This window comes from Raphanus sativus, chromosome 6, assembly GCF_000801105.2.
Source record: "Raphanus sativus cultivar WK10039 chromosome 6, ASM80110v3, whole genome shotgun sequence".
Classification (NCBI taxonomy): domain Eukaryota; kingdom Viridiplantae; phylum Streptophyta; class Magnoliopsida; order Brassicales; family Brassicaceae; genus Raphanus; species Raphanus sativus.
The window spans coordinates 15,032,455-15,054,326 of NC_079516.1; the positions used below are offsets into that span (position 1 = coordinate 15,032,455).

At 34.5% G+C, this 21,872-nt stretch overlaps 1 protein-coding gene, 6 non-coding genes and 4 pseudogenes across 7 annotated transcripts; 2 read left to right on the top strand and 9 right to left on the bottom strand.

Moving 5' to 3' along the window:
• Window positions 1-241: 241 nt before the first annotated feature.
• On the bottom strand, window positions 242-421 carry LOC130497317 (U1 spliceosomal RNA; annotated as a pseudogene).
• A 1,271-nt stretch (window positions 422-1,692) lies between these two features.
• Window positions 1,693-1,853, bottom strand: LOC130497225 (U1 spliceosomal RNA). The gene has a single exon (XR_008936235.1). It is a non-coding gene; the product is annotated as a U1 spliceosomal RNA (small nuclear RNA).
• Window positions 1,854-5,414: 3,561 nt separating this feature from the next.
• On the top strand, window positions 5,415-7,234 carry LOC108807899 (probable disease resistance protein At1g59620). Its single transcript, XM_056986996.1, has 3 exons — window positions 5,415-6,208; window positions 6,347-6,710; window positions 6,840-7,234. The coding sequence occupies exons 1-2, from the start codon at window positions 5,415-5,417 to the stop codon at window positions 6,642-6,644; spliced, it is 1,092 nt and encodes a 363-aa protein (XP_056842976.1). The 3' UTR covers window positions 6,645-6,710; window positions 6,840-7,234.
• Window positions 7,235-7,436: 202 nt separating this feature from the next.
• On the bottom strand, window positions 7,437-7,598 carry LOC130497202 (U1 spliceosomal RNA). Its single transcript, XR_008936213.1, has one exon. It is a non-coding gene; the product is annotated as a U1 spliceosomal RNA (small nuclear RNA).
• Window positions 7,599-8,698: 1,100 nt separating this feature from the next.
• LOC130497371 (U4 spliceosomal RNA) lies at window positions 8,699-8,852 on the bottom strand. The gene has a single exon (XR_008936362.1). It is a non-coding gene; the product is annotated as a U4 spliceosomal RNA (small nuclear RNA).
• Window positions 8,853-9,730: 878 nt separating this feature from the next.
• On the bottom strand, window positions 9,731-9,909 carry LOC130497272 (U1 spliceosomal RNA; annotated as a pseudogene).
• A 1,175-nt stretch (window positions 9,910-11,084) lies between these two features.
• Window positions 11,085-11,237, bottom strand: LOC130497339 (U1 spliceosomal RNA). The gene has a single exon (XR_008936335.1). It is a non-coding gene; the product is annotated as a U1 spliceosomal RNA (small nuclear RNA).
• Window positions 11,238-15,669: 4,432 nt separating this feature from the next.
• On the top strand, window positions 15,670-18,092 carry LOC108806552 (probable disease resistance protein RF45; annotated as a pseudogene).
• Window positions 18,093-18,277: 185 nt separating this feature from the next.
• LOC130497180 (U1 spliceosomal RNA) lies at window positions 18,278-18,438 on the bottom strand. Its single transcript, XR_008936191.1, has one exon. It is a non-coding gene; the product is annotated as a U1 spliceosomal RNA (small nuclear RNA).
• A 1,100-nt stretch (window positions 18,439-19,538) lies between these two features.
• On the bottom strand, window positions 19,539-19,692 carry LOC130497372 (U4 spliceosomal RNA). Its single transcript, XR_008936363.1, has one exon. It is a non-coding gene; the product is annotated as a U4 spliceosomal RNA (small nuclear RNA).
• Window positions 19,693-20,570: 878 nt separating this feature from the next.
• Window positions 20,571-20,749, bottom strand: LOC130497283 (U1 spliceosomal RNA; annotated as a pseudogene).
• Window positions 20,750-21,872: the final 1,123 nt, after the last annotated feature.

Here is a 21,872-nt window from a genome sequence, read left to right on the forward strand (position 1 = left end):
TTATCTTATTGAACACATCCTTTTCTTTGATGAACTCTTGGTTTGTCTGTAGACTGTAAGAAAACAAGTATTTTGATCATTATATCTAACACTGAGTTCTGTTCTTGATATCGTAAGTATATTTTCGGTTTACTCAAGTTTTTTGCTATGGGGTTTGTATATAATCTCTTACTGTTATAGTTCATAGCGCACATCCATAACTTATGTTAAGCAAACAAAGACTAAAGACTGATACGGATGGTAGGAGCCGCGCGAACGCAGGCTCCCTCTGCCACAAATAATAACGCAGGCTCTCCCACTTGGGGAGACTTTAGGCTAAGCGCCCTCTCCTTTGTATCCTCTCCTTTGTGCAATGGAGAGAGATCACTAGCCTAGGCCACTCATAATTTTGATTATGAGTTGACCCCGTCCAGGTAAGTGATTTGCTCGTTCTCTCCCCTTCTCTTTTTATACTATGCTTCGCGAGTCCTTCCCTGCAAACGTAAGCGATGTGGGACATCATCACAAGCTTTAAACAGCAACATTGTTAGGTGTTATATATACGGGCTGGACACTACAGGCCCAACTAAATGTGTGGTAACCGCCGTGGTTAAAAGCATATATGGATTGTATAGTTAGGGAATGTGTTTAAAGAAGATAAATTCTTTAAGAGCATAGAGATTGAACACACTATGGGAAGAAGTAGTTCACTAGAAAGTCCAAACAAATGTATATTTGGAGGCTGGAGATCAAATATATGGGAAGTGAGTTTTATATACTGGGTTCGAAAGTTATTCAACAATAACATCGAATACATACAAGAAGAAGAAGAAAGAAGAGAGAGGAAAGATGAATTTCAGCAGACCGAAGTTGGTTTTCCAAGTAAAAAAGATGACCTCTCTGATTACAAGTGTCTTGGGACGCAAGAAAACACTTGCAGGTGAAAACAGAGGAAGGGGAGATGATTCTCGGAAGAGACTACTGAAGCTAACGAGACCATTGGCTGCTGGTAAAGGCTAAACTCACTTCAGAAAAAGGATAGTTTTTTCTTTTTGGAAAGCCCAGGAGTTCGACTCAAGATACTCATCTCAGTGCAAAGACTGAAGATGGCGCTTGAGATTAATAGGGACCGTTGATCGGAATCTTAGATTAACTTAGAATTAAGAATCTAATGAAATGTTGGATAAACACTTACTTACCCTTGAGGCAAGTAGGCGGATGGAGAGATATGACATCTTAATCTATGAGTGTATGCGTCGAACACTCCAATGTTACCATCGCAGAAAGTGGTGTAGACCAACTGGCTGTTTCAGCTCCATGATTCTTGATGATGATTTATAAAGAGAGAAAAAATAACCTTGTCTACGAGTGTTATATCATTCAACTGTTGGAACAAATGTAATGGAGTTGTTGTTTAGTTTCAACAAGTGATATGGTGGAACCAAGAATAATATTAGAGAGTTTTGTATTGAAGAGATACATGAATAGTATTATTCATCTTATTGAACACATTCTTTTCTTTAATGAACACTTGGTTTGTCTGTAGACGGTAAGAAAACAACAACAGAAATGTATGTATTTGATCATATATCTGCATTGAGTTATGTATTTAAAAAATAAAACTGCATTGAGTTATGTTCTTGAGAGGATAAGTGTACTTTATGTTTACACTTCAAAGATACAGCAGGGCTATAAATGTTTAAAATTGAATGGTAGGAGCTGAGCGAACACAAGCTCCCTCTGCCACAAATAACGACGCAGGCTCTTCCCACTTGGGGAGACCTTAAGCTAAGCGCCCCTCCTTAGTGCAATGGAGGTCACTAGCCTAGGCCACTTGTCTTCTTGATCACGAGTCGACCCGTCCAGGTAAGTGATTTGCTCGTTGTGCATATAAGTACACTGAACGAACACCTGTAAGAAAACTAGCATATTGTAATGCTGAACAACACATTAAGACATAAGTCTAAATCATATTAACTTAACTATTTATTGTATCTGCATATTAGTAAAATAATATATTTATGGAAAATTAGTTGGAATGACATACAATTTACTAGAAATTACTAGAGTAACACACCAAAAAAAAAAAAAAAGGCTTCATCTGGACTCAAATGCCCCGTCGGTAAAAAAATATCAATTAAGATAAAATTCCCATTCCTATTACTTGACCAAAAAATGGTGAAATCTCTTTAAAAAAAACCAACCACGATATCTTTCTCTTCTGTAGTTCCAAGAACCCTAAATCCCAAAATTGTGAAATCCTCAAACTCTTGACTCTCTTTAGTTTTCATCATGATTTCTCATCGATTTCGTCATCTCCACACCCTAATCAACCACTAAAACCTTCGATTCACATAGGAGAAGTGAACCCGAAACCCAATCGACGAACCCTAAACCCCCTTTCTAAAATTTTCAGCTGCGTGAATCTTAAGGCTTTCATCCCTTACAATCTCCTCTCCACATCAATCAGTTTAATCCACCTATTTTTCCACCAAAGGTTAGTCTCTGTTAAACGATTTTTAATATTCAGTATCAAATGAATTCGATTTTCACACGACACAGAGTAGATAGAAGTGTTTTTCGTTTGTACATTTGTTGATATCAGTTGGGTATCGTCTGGGTCTAGGTCTTGGTCGTTTTTCTTCAGTCTTGGTTTGTAATACTTACTACATCTAACATTTCTTTTCAGATGGATGACTACATCAAACAGTGGAAAAAGATATCCAGCAAGACTTTATGAAGAGGGGAAATCTCCATTACAGCATCGAAGCATGAATCATAACTGTCACTTGGCTAATTTGCAGATGGTGAAAGAAGAAATTGGTTTAGATGCGTGGGAATCTATTAAAACATCATTTGTTGGAGTTATTCTGAAGCTGAAAGAGCTGAATTATACCTGGTCAGCCAAGGCGGTTCACCATTTACTTACAAACCAATTGGTGGTTAATAATATCCATGAGATATGGAGTGCTATAGAAGGTCAGGCAATAAGGTTTTCGCTATATGAGTTTGGTGATATTACAAGTTTAAATTGCGAGCCTTTCAACATAAATGAAGAGGTGGAGATTGATCATAAACCATTTTGGGAAAAGCTTGGTGTTTCTCCTTCACATGGTCATATGCTTTCTGAGTTGCGGTTGTTGTTCACTAAAGTTAGGAATTGGACGTTTGAGGAGAGAAGAATGTTTGGTTTACTATGTGTCTTGTCTGTTGGAGTACTTGGCATCTCTCCAGGCAGTAGAATTCCTTTGGATCAAGCAAAGAGAGTCCTAGACATAGAAGCATTTGATAGATACCCTTGGGGGCGTGTGGGATTTTCTAGCCTGGTAAATTCAGTGAAAATTGTTTCATATGAAGAAATGAACAAGTATACAATGTATTATTCTGAAAGTTTGTTGTTTGTAAATGTAGAAAGTATAAGTATGCCATAACATGAAAACAAAAATCTGCCAAATTTTAAAAAGTCTACGAGATAAATCTGTATGCTAGTACAAAATTTTCGACATATTAGAAAATCTGCTGTTATAGGATACAAATCTGCCACTAAAAGTCTACCAACGTAAAATAAATCTGCGAGTGCAATCAAATCTGCCATCATGTGAGGTATACTTTTTCTGAAAGTATGTGATGATATTAAGTTTGCGATACTAAGTCTTCGGTAAAAAATAAATCTGCGACGGTTTATTAAATCTGCCATCAAGTATTGCAGTTTTTTCACAGCAGATTTATTTTACTGTTTCGTTAAAAAAAAAGAAAAATTTGATGACATGCAGTAAAAAAAAAACTGTAAATTTTTTTTTTTAACAAAGAAAATAAGGGTAGTTTAGGCATAAAAAACATTCTAGTAAATTAAAAAAAATCTATGTTATTCTAGTGATAATAACATAATTTCACGTTATTTTAGTAATCTTCCCTATATTTATTCTATATAACTTACTTAGTATATTGAGTAAATGTTTGAATATCTTTTTTTTATTTTTGTTTAGAAGAATTATTGCAACTTTTGGGTACACCGATCCTACTGAGCTTGAGATAAGCAAATCGAAAAGAGGAACTGAAGAAAGCTAAAGAGTCACTGGTTTCAGAACTTGCCGATGAACGCTGCTTCCCAAACTAGAGTCTGAAGCAAAATGTCTAGTTTCAACGAATGCTGAGACAAAAGCAGTATTATCGGAGCTGAAAGAAACCTGCATATACATCTTGTCCAAGGAATAGGGTGAGAGATATCTTGGTTAGTACATATGAACTAGTCAGGACTTGTAGAGACTAGGGTTCTGTGACTAGTTCAAGTTTTTTCGTGTAGCTCAAGTCACTAGTTGACCTCTTCCACACTTATCAAAGACATAAACACAACTGTAGAGGCAAGTGGGTTAACAATATTAGTTTAGTTTAAATTTGATTTAGACTTTCTTTATATATTTTTTAAACCACATAGATAAAACTATCTTTAAGAAACTAACATATATTTAATATAAATTAGTTTGGAACAATAATTCAAAGTGTATAATTATAGAAGTCATTTTCTACGTGTATCCCTTATTTTAATTTTTATGATGATTAATTACATAGATAAACTTAATAAATTAAAATATTATATCTAACTCTTACTATCAAAATTTTTTAATTGTTTTTAATTTTTGTTTCGTTTCTATATTATTTCTAACTAACATATATGTACCATTTAAATATTAATTGAATGAACAATGATAAATTTTATAAACAAAAATATATACTATACATATTATAATTTAAAATAAAAAGTTCCCAAAAACAAATGTTGATATCAAAATTATATATTTACTTTAAAAATAATCTTAAATAATTTTATATACATATGTATTGTTTGAACAAGTTTTATTGATATACTGAAGTACAAATAGAGTTAAAGAATCGTATACAACACAAGAAAATACAATTTATTACATAAGCAGAAATATGAGACATATTATATATATTTTAAAACTAATAAAAATATTGTCTTGTATATTAAGCTGTTTTCTTATATGAATTTACATAAACTTATTAAACTATATTTCGAAATCTAAAAAACAATCAACTAGATGCAACTAATTAAATTAATCAAAATTTTATTCTGATAAAAATAAAAAAGGTTATTGTTGATTTTAGAAAATTATATTCAATATAATATACCTAAATAATTATCAACCTGATTAAATATTATATATCCAAAATCACATGCCTAATTAAAGTGACATATTATTATTTATAAATAATCATACATACAAATTACATAATAAATAAAAATTTACATATTAACTAATTCTAATAATATATTTGTTTTGTAAATATTTATACCCGTGTATGAGCACGGAAAAATCACCTAGTTTCTAATTAAAGACACATCTGGTAAAGTTTTCTGTTATAGTAAATTTAAGAAAGGTGACTACGATATCGAAACATGTCAGTTGCATGACATGATGAGAGAAGTTTGTTTACGCAAAGCTGAAGAAGAGAATTTCGTACAAACCATTGACACATCAACTGCAAATTCGAAATCTACTTTTTATTCTCGCAGACTTGTTGTTGGACGTCAGCCTGCTTATACATTTGATGTGGATAAAGAGGTGAAGAATCGAAGCCTTAGAACTCTCTTGTTTCTCGAGAGCAAAGGAGTGACAGCAACAAGTTTATTGTTTACAAGTCATAAGCTGATGAGAGTGTTAGATCTCTCTTATATGTGCTTTCAATGGGGGAAGGTACCCACAAGCATCGGGAAGCTCATCCACTTGAGATATTTGAGTTTGAGAGATGCACGTGTAATTCAACTTCCTTTTTCTATGCGGAATCTGAAGAAGTTGCTCTATTTAAACCTAGATATATCATTAGGTGGAGTTTACATTCCCAATATCTTTAATGAGATGCGAGAATTGATATTCTTGTCTTTTCCCAAGGGATTACATGATGAGACAAATTTGGAATTGGGAAATCTGGTCAAGCTGGAGACGTTGAAGAATTTCAACACAAAACATGGGAGAGTGACGGATCTAGAGGGTAAGACACGGCTCAGATCCCTCTCTTTCAATATTACAGACAAGGGCTATACCATTAAGACTCTATCTTCATCTCTACGTGAAATGAGATGCTTGGAGAGTCTTACTATATATCATTACAAGTTGTATACTCGCACGAATGATGATGATGAAGAAGGATTTGTTTGGGATTTTGTTAATCTCAAACAGCTGTGGTTGGAGAAGATATATATGCCAAGGTTACCTGATGCGCAACATTTTCCTTCTCAACTCTTAACTATATTTCTAAGTGATTGTTATTTGGAGAAGGATCCAATGACGATTCTAGAGAAATTGCTTCATTTGAAAGAGATTAGTTTACATTTTCGATCTTTCAGTGGGAAAAGAATGGTTTGCTCGAGGGATGGGTTTCCTCAATTGCATAAGCTAGAATTTATTGGATTGGAGGAGTGGGAAGAGTGGATAGTAGAAGAAGGCTCCATGCCCCTTCTTCATAATCTCAAAATTGGCTATTGTCCAAAGTTAAAGGAGCTTCCTGATGGACTGCGATTCATCACTTCTTTGAAGAGTCTGATCCTTTTTGAAATGGCAAATGAACAGAAGAAAAGACTGTCGAAAGGAGGAGAAGATTATTACAAAGTCCAACACATTCCTTCTGTTATATTCTATGATTGATCTCGGCAACAGTGAGTCAGACAACAGCTCAAGGAGACGAGACTCTCAGCAATTACGGGCTATCAGGTATATATATTATCTAGGAATGAACTTCTCGGCAACCTCTTTGGTTTGCATGAACTACACTTTAGTTAGATTATTGTAATTTGTTGGAATGTCTCTGATGATGTGTTTTACCCATTGGTTTTGATATAGTGGCAAACAGAGTATATTTTACAAGTGAAACATACTGGCACACTGACGCGGTGAAGCTGTTCGACGGAAGTGTCTAACTGAGACACTTGATCTCCTGCACTGCTTTAAGTTTGCCTATTATTAGTATTCTCTTTACATTTTCTTGTATTTGTTCTTCTTAAAGATTTTAACAACATATCGATTTTTTTTTTTTTTGAGATTTTTCATTTTGTTTTTGTAACTCGAAAATTTACATGCCTTTGTACAAAGATTTATGGATTGATTTCCACAGAATAGTTGTTTTTTCAGTAAATATTATTTGGATTATGAACTCATGAATCCTCCTCTCCTCTGGTGTTTGAGCAACAGATATATGGCTGAGACACTGTTTTGTCTGTAGCCGAGAAACTACGTGACCTTCTTGCCAATGGGTGTAGTATGTATAAAACTATCTTCATCTCTCAGTAAAAAAAATATATGTATTTTGATCATTATATCTACACTGAGTTCTGTTCTTGATTCTTACTATGGGGTTTGTATATAATCTCTTAATATTATAATTCATAGCGCACATCCATAGCTTATGTTAAGCAAATATTTAAAGACTGATAAGGATGGTAGGAGCCGCGCGGACGCAGGCTCCCTCTGCCACAAATAATGACGCAGGCTCTCCCACTTGGGGAGACCTTAAAGCTAAGCACCCCTCCTTAGTGCAATGGAGGTCACTAGCCTAGGCCACTCGCCTTCTTGATTACGTGTTGACCCCGTCCAGGTAAGTGATTTGCTTGTGCTCTCCCCTTCTCCTTTTATACTCTTCTTAGCAAGTCCTTCCCTTTAAGTGAAACCGATGTGGGACTTTCACACATCTCTTATTCACGAGCTTTAGAGACGGCAAATTGTTGGGTTTTACACACATGGGCCGGACGCTAAAGGCCCAAGTTAAGTATTTGGTAAACTACTCTTGGTTAAGAGCATACATGCCAAATTGAACCTAGAATGCTAGCTTTTAACTATCAACCATCCAAACGTTCCTTGCAAAATTGAAACGATTGAATCTGATTTGTATTTTTTACTTACATAGTCATGAAGCCGTAAGAACATTTAGGTTCAACTATAAACGGAAAGTATGCATTACAAGATTAGCATGCAAACAATCTGCATGGACTATATAAGTAACCCAACATTAATCCAAATGTACCTAAGAGAAGGATTCAAGAAACACTAAAAAAGAAATTAGATTAGCTATGGTATGCCTGCAATAATGTTTACACTTCAAAGATCAGCAGGGCTATGGTATGAACGCGGCTGCTATACACACGAGCAAGGCCCCTCTAACTTAAGTGTTTGAAGCCCTTTTCTTTTACATTTCTGGATACGCACCACTCTGACTTATCCCTCCCATACAGTATTTTGTTTCGTATAGTGGATCAAATGTTATATTCGATCAACAAAACGCCACATATTAATTTGTTTTTGTGATCTTTAATGAAATTTTGCTGATCCCTACGTTACCAAAACTACCCAAAGTTCTTGAAGTCTGAACTTTATTTGTTTGTGAGAGAGAATACAAACTGCAGATTTGCTCTGATGATTCTTGTCTTGACATGATTTTACAGGAATGTTGTTATGCAGTGTCTTTCAGCAGAGTATAAAGCAGAGAAAAGTTGAAACAGAGCGAGTTTATGGACTTTCAGTTCCACCATTCTCGATGGCAATAATTTATAAAGAAGAATATTCTTGTAATTTCGGTACATTTGTTAGATCATTCAGCGATTGATTATCATGCAACAGAGTGGTTAAAGAGATGCGTAATGAAGAGACCAGAGAAAACAATAAGGCTTTCCAAAATACATGAAAAAATTTGAACTAAAAGATTGCAGGGCTTTACCCACGAAGGGAGCCCTTCCAAAAATTCTCAGAGTCATAGGTCAAAGCCCAAGATCAATGAGGGGGTTTGGAAATAGTTTTCAACCAGCAATAGACGCGCCTCGGCTAGTACCTCATTAGCTGCGTCATTGCCCCAAGCGCAAAGATGCTTTTTAACTTGCGTAAGCCTCTTAGTTTTATAGTCAAACAAAACCAAACTACTCTGATTTATCTCTCCCATAATATTTGTTCATATTTTGTTTCGTATAATGGGATCAATGTTATATTTGATCAACAAAACGCCACATATCACTTTGTTTTTGTGATCTTTAATGAAATTTTGCTGATCCCTGCGTTACAAAAACTACCTAAAGTTCTTGAGGTCTGAGCTTTATGTGTGTTGTGAGAACACGAACTGCAGATTTGCTGTGATGATTCTTGTCTTGACAGGATTTTACAGGAATGTTGTTAAGCAGTGTCTTTCAGCAGAGTATAAACACAGAGAAAAACAGAGCGAGTTTATTCAAAGGACTTTCAGTTCCACCATTCTTGATGGCAATTTACAAAGAAGAATATTCTTGTAGTTTCGGTACGTTTGTTAAGATCATTCAGCGATTGATTATCATGTTACGGAGTTTTTAAAGAGCTGCATAATGAAGAGATAAGAGAAAACAACAAGGCTTTCCAAAATACATGGAAATTTGAACTAAAAGATTGTAGGGTTTTACCCCGAAGAGAGCCCTTCCAGAAGAAATTCTCAGAGTCCTAGGTCAAAGCCCAAGATCAGTGAGTGCGTAAGCCTCTTAGTTTTATAGTCAAACAAAACCAACCTACTTGGAACATCTTTCCGATGTGGGATATTAGAAGTAGCTTGACCTACCCCAAAGCTATTACTATAAACTTTCATCCTGAGTTATACAATACTATAAACTACCTTTTTTCCGAAAAGAAAACAATTTAACATACAATCTCTGAATAACTTGTTAAGAAAGGAAGTAGAGAATTGCAATGCAAAACTAATATACTTTAAAACTAAGAATGGATGGTAGGAGCCGCGCGAACGCAGGCTCCCTCTGCCACAAATAATGACGCAGGCTCTCCCACTTGGGGAGACCTTAGGCTAGCGCCCTCTCCTTTGTATCCTCTCCTTTGTGCAATGGAGAGAGATCACTAGCCTAGGCCACTCATAATTTTGATTATGAGTTGACCCCGTCCAGGTAAGTGATTTGCTCGTTCTCTCCCCTTCTCTTTTTATACTATGCTTCGCGAGTCCTTCCCTGCAAACGTAAGCGATGTGGGACATCATCACAAGCTTTAAACAGCAACATTGTTAGGTGTTATATATACGGGCTGGACACTACAGGCCCAACTAAATGTGTGGTAACCGCCGTGGTTAAAAGCATATATGGATTGTATAGTTAGGGAATGTGTTTAAAGAAGATAAATTCTTTAAGAGCATAGAGATTGAACACACTATGGGAAGAAGTAGTTCACTAGAAAGTCCAAACAAATGTATATTTGGAGGCTGGAGATCAAATATATGGGAAGTGGGTTTTCTATACTGGGTTCGAAAGCTATTCAACAACAACATCGAATACATACAAGTGTCTTGGGACGCAAGAAAACACTTGCAGGTGAAAACAGAGGAAGGCGAGATGATTCTGCAGAAGATACTACTGAAACTGATGAGACCATAGCTGCTGGTAAAGCTAAACCCACTTCAGAAAAAGGATAGTTTTTTTCTGGAAAGCGCTGGAGTTCGACTCAAGATACTCATCTCAGTGCATAGATTGAAGACGGCGCTTGAGATGTATAGGGTCCGTTGATCGGAATCTTAGATTAACTTAGAATTAAGAATCTAATGAAATGTTGGATAAACACTTACTTACCCTTGAGGCAAGTAGGCGGATGGAGAGATATGACATCTTAATCTATGAGTGTATGCGTCGAACACTCCAATGTTACCATCGCAGAAAGTGGTGTAGACCAACTGGCTGTTTCAGCTCCATGATTCTTGATGATGATTTATAAAGAGAGAAAAAATAACCTTGTCTACGAGTGTTATATCATTCAACTGTTGGAACAAATGTAATGGAGTTGTTGTTTAGTTTCAACAAGTGATATGGTGGAACCAAGAATAATATTAGAGAGTTTTGTATTGAAGAGATACATGAATAGTATTATTCATCTTATTGAACACATTCTTTTCTTTAATGAACACTTGGTTTGTCTGTAGACGGTAAGAAAACAACAACAGAAATGTATGTATTTGATCATATATCTGCATTGAGTTATGTATTTAAAAAATAAAACTGCATTGAGTTATGTTCTTGAGAGGATAAGTGTACTTTATGTTTACACTTCAAAGATACAAGGGCTATAAATGTTTAAAATTGAATGGTAGGAGCCGAGCGTCCCTCTGCCACAAATAACGACGCAGGCTCTTCCCACTTGGGGAGACCTTAAGCTAAGCGCCCCTCCTTAGTGCAATGGAGGTCACTAGCCTAGGCCACTTGTCTTCTTGATCACGAGTCGACCCGTCCAGGTAAGTGATTTGCTCGTTGTGCATATAAGTACACTGAACGAACACCTGTAAGAAAACTAGCATATTGTAATGCTGAACAACACATTAAGACATAAGTCTAAATCATATTAACTTAACTATTTATTGTATCTGCATATTAGTAAAATAATATATTTATTCTATATAACTTACTTAGTATATTGAGTAAATGTTTGAATATCTTTTTTTATTGTTGTTTAGAAGAATTATTGCAACTTTTGGGTACACCGATCCTACTGAGCTTGAGATAAGCAAATCGAAAAGAGGAACTGAAGAAAGCTAAAGAGTCACTGGTTTCAGAACTTGCCGATGAACGCTGCTTCCCAAACTAGAGTCTGAAGCAAAATGTCTAGTTTCAACGAATGCTGAGACAAAAGCAGTATTATCGGAGCTGAAAGAAACCTGCATATACATCTTGTCCAAGGAATAGGGTGAGAGATATCTTGGTTAGTACATATGAACTAGTCAGGACTTGTAGAGACTAGGGTTTTGTGACTAGTTCAAGTTTTTTCGTGTAGCTCAAGTCACTAGTTGACCTCTTCCACACTTATCAAAGACATAAACACAACTGTAGAGGCAAGTGGGTTAACAATATTAGTTTAGTTTATTCTCGTGGGTGTCCACCACTGCCAAATTATTCAAATGTCAACGTGATTACCACCACTTGTAATAGGAACAGATCTTCAGCTGCGTTTTGACTAAAACACATTTACAAATTTTTCGTTATAGAGATCAGTTGGACGAAAGCGATCTGCAAGAGGTGATTTTTACTTTTTTTTCTATATTTCATCTCAATTGTTCATATCACTCGTAGATTACAAAATGGTATATACATTATCTACGCTAGAATTTGGAGAAAAAAATATTGCTCTTGTGTGATTATTGATTACTTATTTCATGATTGAGCAGGAGACTTATGGCTGAGCTGGCAGTGGCAGTGGCACTTTTACCATTTGCACTCGAGAGGCTTTGGAGCCTACTTGTCCAAGAAACTGGGCAATTTGAAGGAGTTGAAGAGCAGTCCGAGGAATTGAAAAATGACATGGATACGTTAAGGTGCTTTTTGAAAGATGCGGAGGCCAAGAAACATGCAAGTGAAATGGTGAGAAAAATAATCAAAGATATCAAAGAAATTGTTTTGGATGCAGAAGATATCGTCGAAACCTATCTTCTGAAGAAAGAACTCGGAGAATCAAGCAGCAGCAGCGTGAAAAGATTTGCATATGTTACTGTAAAACGCATGGGGCTAGGGTTTGACATGAAAACCATAAGCAAGAGGATCATCTTGTTGGGTATATGCAGGCTCTACAGGTAAGAGAAAGAGACATGAGACGAACGTTTTCTAGAGATGAAGAAGACCATCTTGTTGGGTTGGAGAGAAATGTTGAGAGATTGGTTGGATTTTTGTTGGAGGAGGATAGCCGTCAAGTATTTGCCATAACCGGGATGGGAGGTCTTGGTAAAACCACATTGGCAAGACAAGTCTATAATCATGAGAAGATAAAAAGTCATTTTCCAGGATTGGCGTGGGTTTGTGTTTCCCAACAGTTTGAAAGGAAGTGTGTGTGGCAGACAATCCTGCAACAACTCAGGCCAGAATGTGATGTGTCAAGGATGATGGAAGGCGAACTCCAGGAGAAGATTGTTGGAGTGTTTGAAACACAAAAGGCTTTGATCGTCATTGATGATATGTGGAAAGAAGGAGACTGGGACCTAATCAAACATGTGTTTCTGCCGAAAAAAGGTGAACATCCTTATGTTACATACATTAAGCTGTGTTTTAAAAAACTCAAAATTTGATCATGAAAACATTATGAAATATAAATGTGTTGCAGGATGGATGGTATTACTTACTTCCCGCAATGAGAAAGTGGCATTACATGCAGATAAACAATGTGCCCCCTTCAAACCAGAATGCCTAACTTTTGAAGAAAGTTGGGATCTTTTTCAAAGGATAGCATCCCCTAGTCTATATTTGAGGAGTGATTTTGCCACATGTCTTTTTCAGATTCAATTTCACCAAAAAATTGTGACATGGCTACTAAATTTGATGACATGGCATATGGTAAAATATGACATGGACAACTACATTTAATATTAATTTACATTTTTGGTAAATTTTTTAGAATATAGTAATAACTCATACATTACATTTATGTTGATTTATATTTTTGGTAAAGTTTTAGAGTATGGTAATAACGCATAGATCCTCATTAAAATAAATATATACAAACATGAAAATTACTAATTTCGAAATCTTATTTAATTATATTTTATAACTATAAATTTTTTATTATCTAAAATTTTCATAATTTTTCTACAATTGTTTTAAAAATTATAAAAAACTTAAATATAAAACTATTAGTTTCTTATATTTCTACAAATTTTATAAATATTGTTTAGTTTTAATTTTTATAATTATTAATTTTATATCAATTCTATTAATTATATATAATTTGATTTAATATATTTAACCAAATAAATAGATTAAAATTTATCTAATATTATAATTTTAAATATATACATGTATTTTAAATATGATTTTAAAAATTGTTTTTATCTTAATTTTATATTTAATTAAATCAAATTTATTTTGAAATAATGGTTAAAATAAAATCTACAGTACTAATAAATTTTTGTTATAAAATCTCTATAATGTTATTTGAGAAATTAGTTTTCTGTGTGTAGCGTTCACGTTAACTCTCACTATGGATAATTACATAGATATCATTAATGAATTAAAAATATTAAATCCAATTTCCATTATCAACTTTTCTATTTTTTTAATATTATTTCCAAAAACATATAATAAAAGAAAACATTTATCAAAGAAACATTTATTATTTTAGAAACGAAAATTAATATTATGTATTCATAAAATGGAAAATTTCCCAAAAAAATAATATTGGATTAAAAATAATTTCTTTCTTTTAAAATATAATCTTAAATAACATAATATGTATATTAAGTTATATAATTATTTTCTTTATCAACCTATTTTCTCATATGATTAAAAGATCAAGATAGCACCAAACCAAGTTTTTATCACAAAATAGCATCACAAAGAGTAAAATGACCAAATGAAGTTTTATTGAAGGGTAAATATGTATTTATAACTTTTGGGTTAATTAATCTAAGACTTAGGGTTTAAAGTTAAGGGGTTGAGTTTTAGGAATGTGTTGAAATATTTAAAAACAAAAAGTAAATATTAAATTTTTCAAAACAAAAATATGCTATTTTGGTTATTTTATTTTTTGATTGCTATTTTTGTGACAAAAACTTTAAAAGTGCTTTTGAGAGAATTGCCCTATTTTTAATGAGCTAAAAATATTTTAGAATTAATAGTACAGAGATTTTTTTATTTATATTTTCAAAATATTTTTTTTTAATTTTAAATTTGATTTAGACTTTCTTTATATATTTTTTAAACCACATAGATAAAACTATCTTTAAGAAACTAACATATATTTAATATAAATTAGTTTGGAACAATAATTCAAAGTGTATAATTATAGAAGTCATTTTCTACGTGTATCCCTTATTTTAATTTTTATGATGATTAATTACATAGATAAACTTAATAAATTAAAATATTATATCTAACTCTTACTATCAAATTTTTTTAATTGTTTTTAATTTTTGTTTCGTTTCTATATTATTTCTAACTAACATATATGTACCATTTAAATATTAATTGAATGAACAATGATAAATTTTATAAACAAAAATATATACTATACATATTATAATTTAAAATAAAAAGTTCCCAAAAACAAATGTTGATATCAAAATTATATATTTACTTTAAAAATAATCTTAAATAATTTTATATACATATGTATTGTTTGAACAAGTTTTATTGATATACTGAAGTACAAATAGAGTTAAAGAATCGTATACAACACAAGAAAATACAATTTATTACATAAGCAGAAATATGAGACATATTATATATATTTTAAAACTAATAAAAATATTGTCTTGTATATTAAGCTGTTTTCTTATATGAATTTACATAAACTTATTAAACTATATTTCGAAATCTAAAAAACAATCAACTAGATGCAACTAATTAAATTAATCAAAATTTTATTCTGATAAAAATAAAAAAGGTTATTGTTGATTTTAGAAAATTATATTCAATATAATATACCTAAATAATTATCAACCTGATTAAATATTATATATCCAAAATCACATGCCTAATTAAAGTGACATATTATTATTTATAAATAATCATACATACAAATTACATAATAAATAAAAATTAAAATACATATTAACTAATTCTAATAATATATTTGTTTTGTAAATATTTATACCCGTGTATGAGCACGGAAAAATCACCTAGTTTCCAATTAAAGACACATCTGGTAAAGTTTTCTGTTATAGTAAATTTAAGAAAGGTGACTACGATATCGAAACATGTCAGTTGCATGACATGATGAGAGAAGTTTGTTTACGCAAAGCTGAAGAAGAGAATTTCGTACAAACCATTGACACATCAACTGCAAATTCGAAATCTACTTTTTATTCTCGCAGACTTGTTGTTGGACGTCAGCCTGCTTATACATTTGATGTGGATAAAGAGGTGAAGAATCGAAGCCTTAGAACTCTCTTGTTTCTCGAGAGCAAAGGAGTGACAGCAACAAGTTTATTGTTTACAAGTCATAAGCTGATGAGAGTGTTAGATCTCTCTTATATGTGCTTTCAATGGGGGAAGGTACCCACAAGCATCGGGAAGCTCATCCACTTGAGATATTTGAGTTTGAGAGATGCACGTGTAATTCAACTGCCTTCTTCAATTCTTGTCTTTTCCCAAGGGATTACATGATGAGACAAAGTTGGAATTGGGGAATCTTGTCAAGCTGGAGACGTTGAAGAATTTCAACACAAAACATGGGAGAGTGACGGATCTAGAGGGTATGACACGGCTCAGATCCCTCTCTATCAATATTACAGAGGAGGGCTATACCATTAAGACTCTATCTTCATCTCTACGTGAAATGAGATGCTTGGAGAGTCTTACTATATATCATTACAAGTTGTATACTCGCACGAATGATGATGATGAAGAAGGATTTGTTTGGGATTTTGTTAATCTCAAACAGCTGTGGTTGGAGAAGATATATATGCCAAGGTTACCTGATGCGCAACATTTTCCTTCTCAACTCTTAACTATATCTCTAAGTGATTGTTATTTGGAGAAGGATCCAATGACGATTCTAGAGAAATTGCTTCATTTGAAAGAGATTAGTTTACATTTTCGATCTTTCAGTGGGAAAAGAATGGTTTGCTCGAGGGATGGGTTTCGTCAATTGCATAAGCTAGAATTTATTGGATTAGAGGAGTGGGAAGAGTGGATAGTAGAAGAAGGCTCCATGCCCCTTCTTCATACTCTCAGAATTGGCTATTGTCCAAAGTTAAAGGAGCTTCCTGATGGACTGCGATTCATCACTTCTTTGAAGAGTCTGACCTGTTTTGATGACACGAAAAAGGGATGGGAGAAGAGACTGTCGAAAGGAGGAAAAGATTATTACAAAGTACAACACATTCCTTCTGTTATATTCTATAATATATGATTGATCTCGGCAACAGTGAGTCAGACAACAGCTGAAGGAGACGAGACTCTCAGCAATTACGGGCTATCAGGTATATATATTATCTAGGAATGAACTTCTCGGCAACCTCTTTGGTTTGCATGAACTACACTTTAGTTAGATTATTGTAATTTGTTGGAATGTCTCTGATGATGTGTTTTACCCATTGGTTTTGATATAGTGGCAAACAGAGTATATTTTACAAGTGAAACATACTGGCACACTGACGCGGTGAAGCTGTTCGACGGAAGTGTCTAACTGAGACACTTGATCTCCTGCACTGCTTTAAGTTTGCCTATTATTAGTATTCTCTTTACATTTTCTTGTATTTGTTCTTCTTAAAGATTTTAACAACATATCGATTTTTTTTTTTTTTGAGATTTTTCATTTTGTTTTTGTAACTCGAAAATTTACATGCCTTTGTACAAAGATTTATGGATTGATTTCCACAGAATAGTTGTTTTTTTTTCAGTAAATATTATTTGGATTATGAACTCATGAATCCTCCTCTCCTCTGGTGTTTGAGCAACAGATATATGGCTGAGACACTGTTTTGTCTGTAGCCGAGAAACTACGTGACCTTCTTGCCAATGGGTGTAGTATGTATAAAACTATCTTCATCTCTCAGTAAAAAAAAATCCCACAGTTGGAGAATCTTACTGTATATGATCGAGTCTTGTTGCTTATTAGCTTCGGAGGAAGAGAGTCCAAAAAATTCCTCCAGTATAGCTGCTGACCCTTTGTTGTCTTCCTTTATTTCTCCAATGGCGGATGGACTTTTCATTTCAGAGACGAGTTCTGCCAAAAAGACATCAAACCAGAGTTTGCCTGAACGGTATGGTATTGGTTTTCATCATCCTCAGATTGGCTTTTTCCTACATTCACTCTCTGATTGTTCTTGTATTGACTGGATATTTACAGGAGTGTTGAGAAGAAGTCGCTTTCTGCAGAGGATCACAGAGAAAAGTTGAAACAGAGCGAGTTCGTCCAAGGAGTTTTCTGCTCCATGATTCTTGATGATGATTTATAAAGGAAGAGATAAAATAAATAACGTTGTCTACGAGTATTAGATCATTCATCTGTTGGAACAAATGTAATGGAGTTGTTGTTTATTTTCAACAAGTGATATGGTGGGAGGATAACCAAGAATAATGTTAGAGAAGCTTTGTATTGAAAGAGTCAAAAGAGATACATGAATAATGAGTATTATTTATCTTATTGAACACATTTTTTCTTTGATGAACTCTTGGTTTGTCTGCAGACTGTAAGAAAACAACAACAGCAATGTATGGTATTTTGATCATTATATCTACACTGAGTTCTGTTCTTGATTCTTACTATGGGGTTTGTATATAATCTCTTAATATTATAATTCATAGCGCACATCCATAGCTTATGTTAAGCAAATATTTAGAGACCGATAAGGATGGTAGGAGCCGCGCGGACGCAGGCTCCCTCTGCCACAAATAATGACGCAGGCTCTCCCACTTGGGGAGACCTTAAGCTAAGCACCCCTCCTTAGTGCAATGGAGGTCACTAGCCTAGGCCACTCGCCTTCTTGATTACAAGTTGACCCCGTCCAGGTAAGTGATTTGCTTGTGCTCTCCCCTTCTCCTTTTATACTCTTCTTAGCAAGTCCTTCCCTTTAAGTGAAACCAATGTGGGACTTTCACACATCTCTTATTCACGAGCTTTAGAGACGGCAAATTGTTGGGTTTTACACACATGGGCCGGACGCTAAAGGCCCAAGTTAAGTATTTGGTAAACTACTCTTGGTTAAGAGCATACATGCCAAATTGAACCTAGAATGCTAGCTTTTAACTATCAACCATCCAAACGTTCCTTGCAAAATTGAAACGATTGAATCTGATTTGTATTTTTTACTTACATAGTCATGAAGCCGTAAGAACATTTAGGTTCAACTATAAACGGAAAGTATGCATTACAAGATTAGCATGCAAACAATCTGCATGGACTATATAAGTAACCCAACATTAATCCAAATGTACCTAAGAGAAGGATTCAAGAAACACTAAAAAAGAAATTAGATTAGCTATGGTATGCCTGCAATAATGTTTACACTTCAAAGATCAGCAGGGCTATGGTATGAACGCGGCTGCTATACACACGAGCAAGGCCCCTCTAACTTAAGTGTTTGAAGCCCTTTTCTTTTACATTTCTGGATACGCACCACTCTGACTTATCCCTCCCATACAGTATTTTGTTTCGTATAGTGGATCAAATGTTATATTCGATCAACAAAACGCCACATATTAATTTGTTTTTGTGATCTTTAATGAAATTTTGCTGATCCCTACGTTACCAAAACTACCCAAAGTTCTTGAAGTCTGAACTTTATTTGTTTGTGAGAGAGAATACAAACTGCAGATTTGCTCTGATGATTCTTGTCTTGACATGATTTTACAGGAATGTTGTTATGCAGTGTCTTTCAGCAGAGTATAAAGCAGAGAAAAGTTGAAACAGAGCGAGTTTATGGACTTTCAGTTCCACCATTCTCGATGGCAATAATTTATAAAGAAGAATATTCTTGTAATTTCGGTACATTTGTTAGATCATTCAGCGATTGATTATCATGCAACAGAGTGGTTAAAGAGATGCGTAATGAAGAGACCAGAGAAAACAATAAGGCTTTCCAAAATACATGAAAAAATTTGAACTAAAAGATTGCAGGGCTTTACCCACGAAGGGAGCCCTTCCAAAAATTCTCAGAGTCATAGGTCAAAGCCCAAGATCAATGAGGGGGTTTGGAAATAGTTTTCAACCAGCAATAGACGCGCCTCGGCTAGTACCTCATTAGCTGCGTCATTGCCCCAAGCGCAAAGATGCTTTTTAACTTGCGTAAGCCTCTTAGTTTTATAGTCAAACAAAACCAAACTACTCTGATTTATCTCTCCCATAATATTTGTTCATATTTTGTTTCGTATAATGGGATCAATGTTATATTTGATCAACAAAACGCCACATATCACTTTGTTTTTGTGATCTTTAATGAAATTTTGCTGATCCCTGCGTTACAAAAACTACCTAAAGTTCTTGAGGTCTGAGCTTTATGTGTGTTGTGAGAACACGAACTGCAGATTTGCTGTGATGATTCTTGTCTTGACAGGATTTTACAGGAATGTTGTTAAGCAGTGTCTTTCAGCAGAGTATAAACACAGAGAAAAACAGAGCGAGTTTATTCAAAGGACTTTCAGTTCCACCATTCTTGATGGCAATTTACAAAGAAGAATATTCTTGTAGTTTCGGTACGTTTGTTAAGATCATTCAGCGATTGATTATCATGTTACGGAGTTTTTAAAGAGCTGCATAATGAAGAGATAAGAGAAAACAACAAGGCTTTCCAAAATACATGGAAATTTGAACTAAAAGATTGTAGGGTTTTACCCCGAAGAGAGCCCTTCCAGAAGAAATTCTCAGAGTCCTAGGTCAAAGCCCAAGATCAGTGAGTGCGTAAGCCTCTTAGTTTTATAGTCAAACAAAACCAACCTACTTGGAACATCTTTCCGATGTGGGATATTAGAAGTAGCTTGACCTACCCCAAAGCTATTACTATAAACTTTCATCCTGAGTTATACAATACTATAAACTACCTTTTTTCCGAAAAGAAAACAATTTAACATACAATCTCTGAATAACTTGTTAAGAAAGGAAGTAGAGAATTGCAATGCAAAACTAATATACTTTAAAACTAAGAATGGATGGTAGGAGCCGCGCGAACGCAGGCTCCCTCTGCCACAAATAATGACGCAGGCTCTCCCACTTGGGGAGACCTTAGGCTAGCGCCCTCTCCTTTGTATCCTCTCCTTTGTGCAATGGAGAGAGATCACTAGCCTAGGCCACTCATAATTTTGATTATGAGTTGACCCCGTCCAGGTAAGTGATTTGCTCGTTCTCTCCCCTTCTCTTTTTATACTATGCTTCGCGAGTCCTTCCCTGCAAACGTAAGCGATGTGGGACATCATCACAAGCTTTAAACAGCAACATTGTTAGGTGTTATATATACGGGCTGGACACTACAGGCCCAACTAAATGTGTGGTAACCGCCGTGGTTAAAAGCATATATGGATTGTATAGTTAGGGAATGTGTTTAAAGAAGATAAATTCTTTAAGAGCATAGAGATTGAACACACTATGGGAAGAAGTAGTTCACTAGAAAGTCCAAACAAATGTATATTTGGAGGCTGGAGATCAAATATATGGGAAGTGGGTTTTCTATACTGGGTTCGAAAGCTATTCAACAACAACATCGAATACATACAAGTGTCTTGGGACGCAAGAAAACACTTGCAGGTGAAAACAGAGGAAGGCGAGATGATTCTCGGAAGAGACTACTGAAGCTAACGAGACCATTGGCTGCTGGTAAAGGCTAAACTCACTTCAGAAAAAGGATAGTTTTTTCTTTTTGGAAAGCCCAGGAGTTCGACTCAAGATACTCATCTCAGTGCAAAGACTGAAGATGGCGCTTGAGATTAATAGGGACCGTTGATCGGAATCTTAGATTAACTTAGAATTAAGAATCTAATGAAATGTTGGATAAACACTTACTTACCCTTGAGGCAAGTAGGCGGATGGAGAGATATGACATCTTAATCTATGAGTGTATGCGTCGAACACTCCAATGTTACCATCGCAGAAAGTGGTGTAGACCAACTGGCTGTTTCAGCTCCATGATTCTTGGTGATGATTTATAAAGAGAGAAAAAATAACCTTGTCTACGAGTGTTATATCATTCAACTGTTGGAACAAATGTAATGGAGTTGTTGTTTAGTTTCAACAAGTGATATGGTGGAACCAAGAATAATATTAGAGAGTTAAGTATTGAAGAGATACATGAATAGTATTATTCATCTTATTGAACACATTCTTTTCTTTAATGAACACTTGGTTTGTCTGTAGACGGTAAGAAAACAACAACAGAAATGTATGTATTTGATCATATATCTGCATTGAGTTATGTATTTAAAAAATAAAACTGCATTGAGTTATGTTCTTGAGAGGATAAGT

Coding starts and splice junctions, on each gene's coding strand:
- LOC108807899 (XM_056986996.1), top strand. CDS start 5,415: ATGATGAGAGAAGTTTGTTTACGCAAAGCTGAAGAAGAGAATTTCGTA. Junction 6,209..6,346: donor GAGAAGATATATATGCCAAG/GTTACCTGATGC, acceptor TCGATCTTTCAG/TGGGAAAAGAATGGTTTGCT.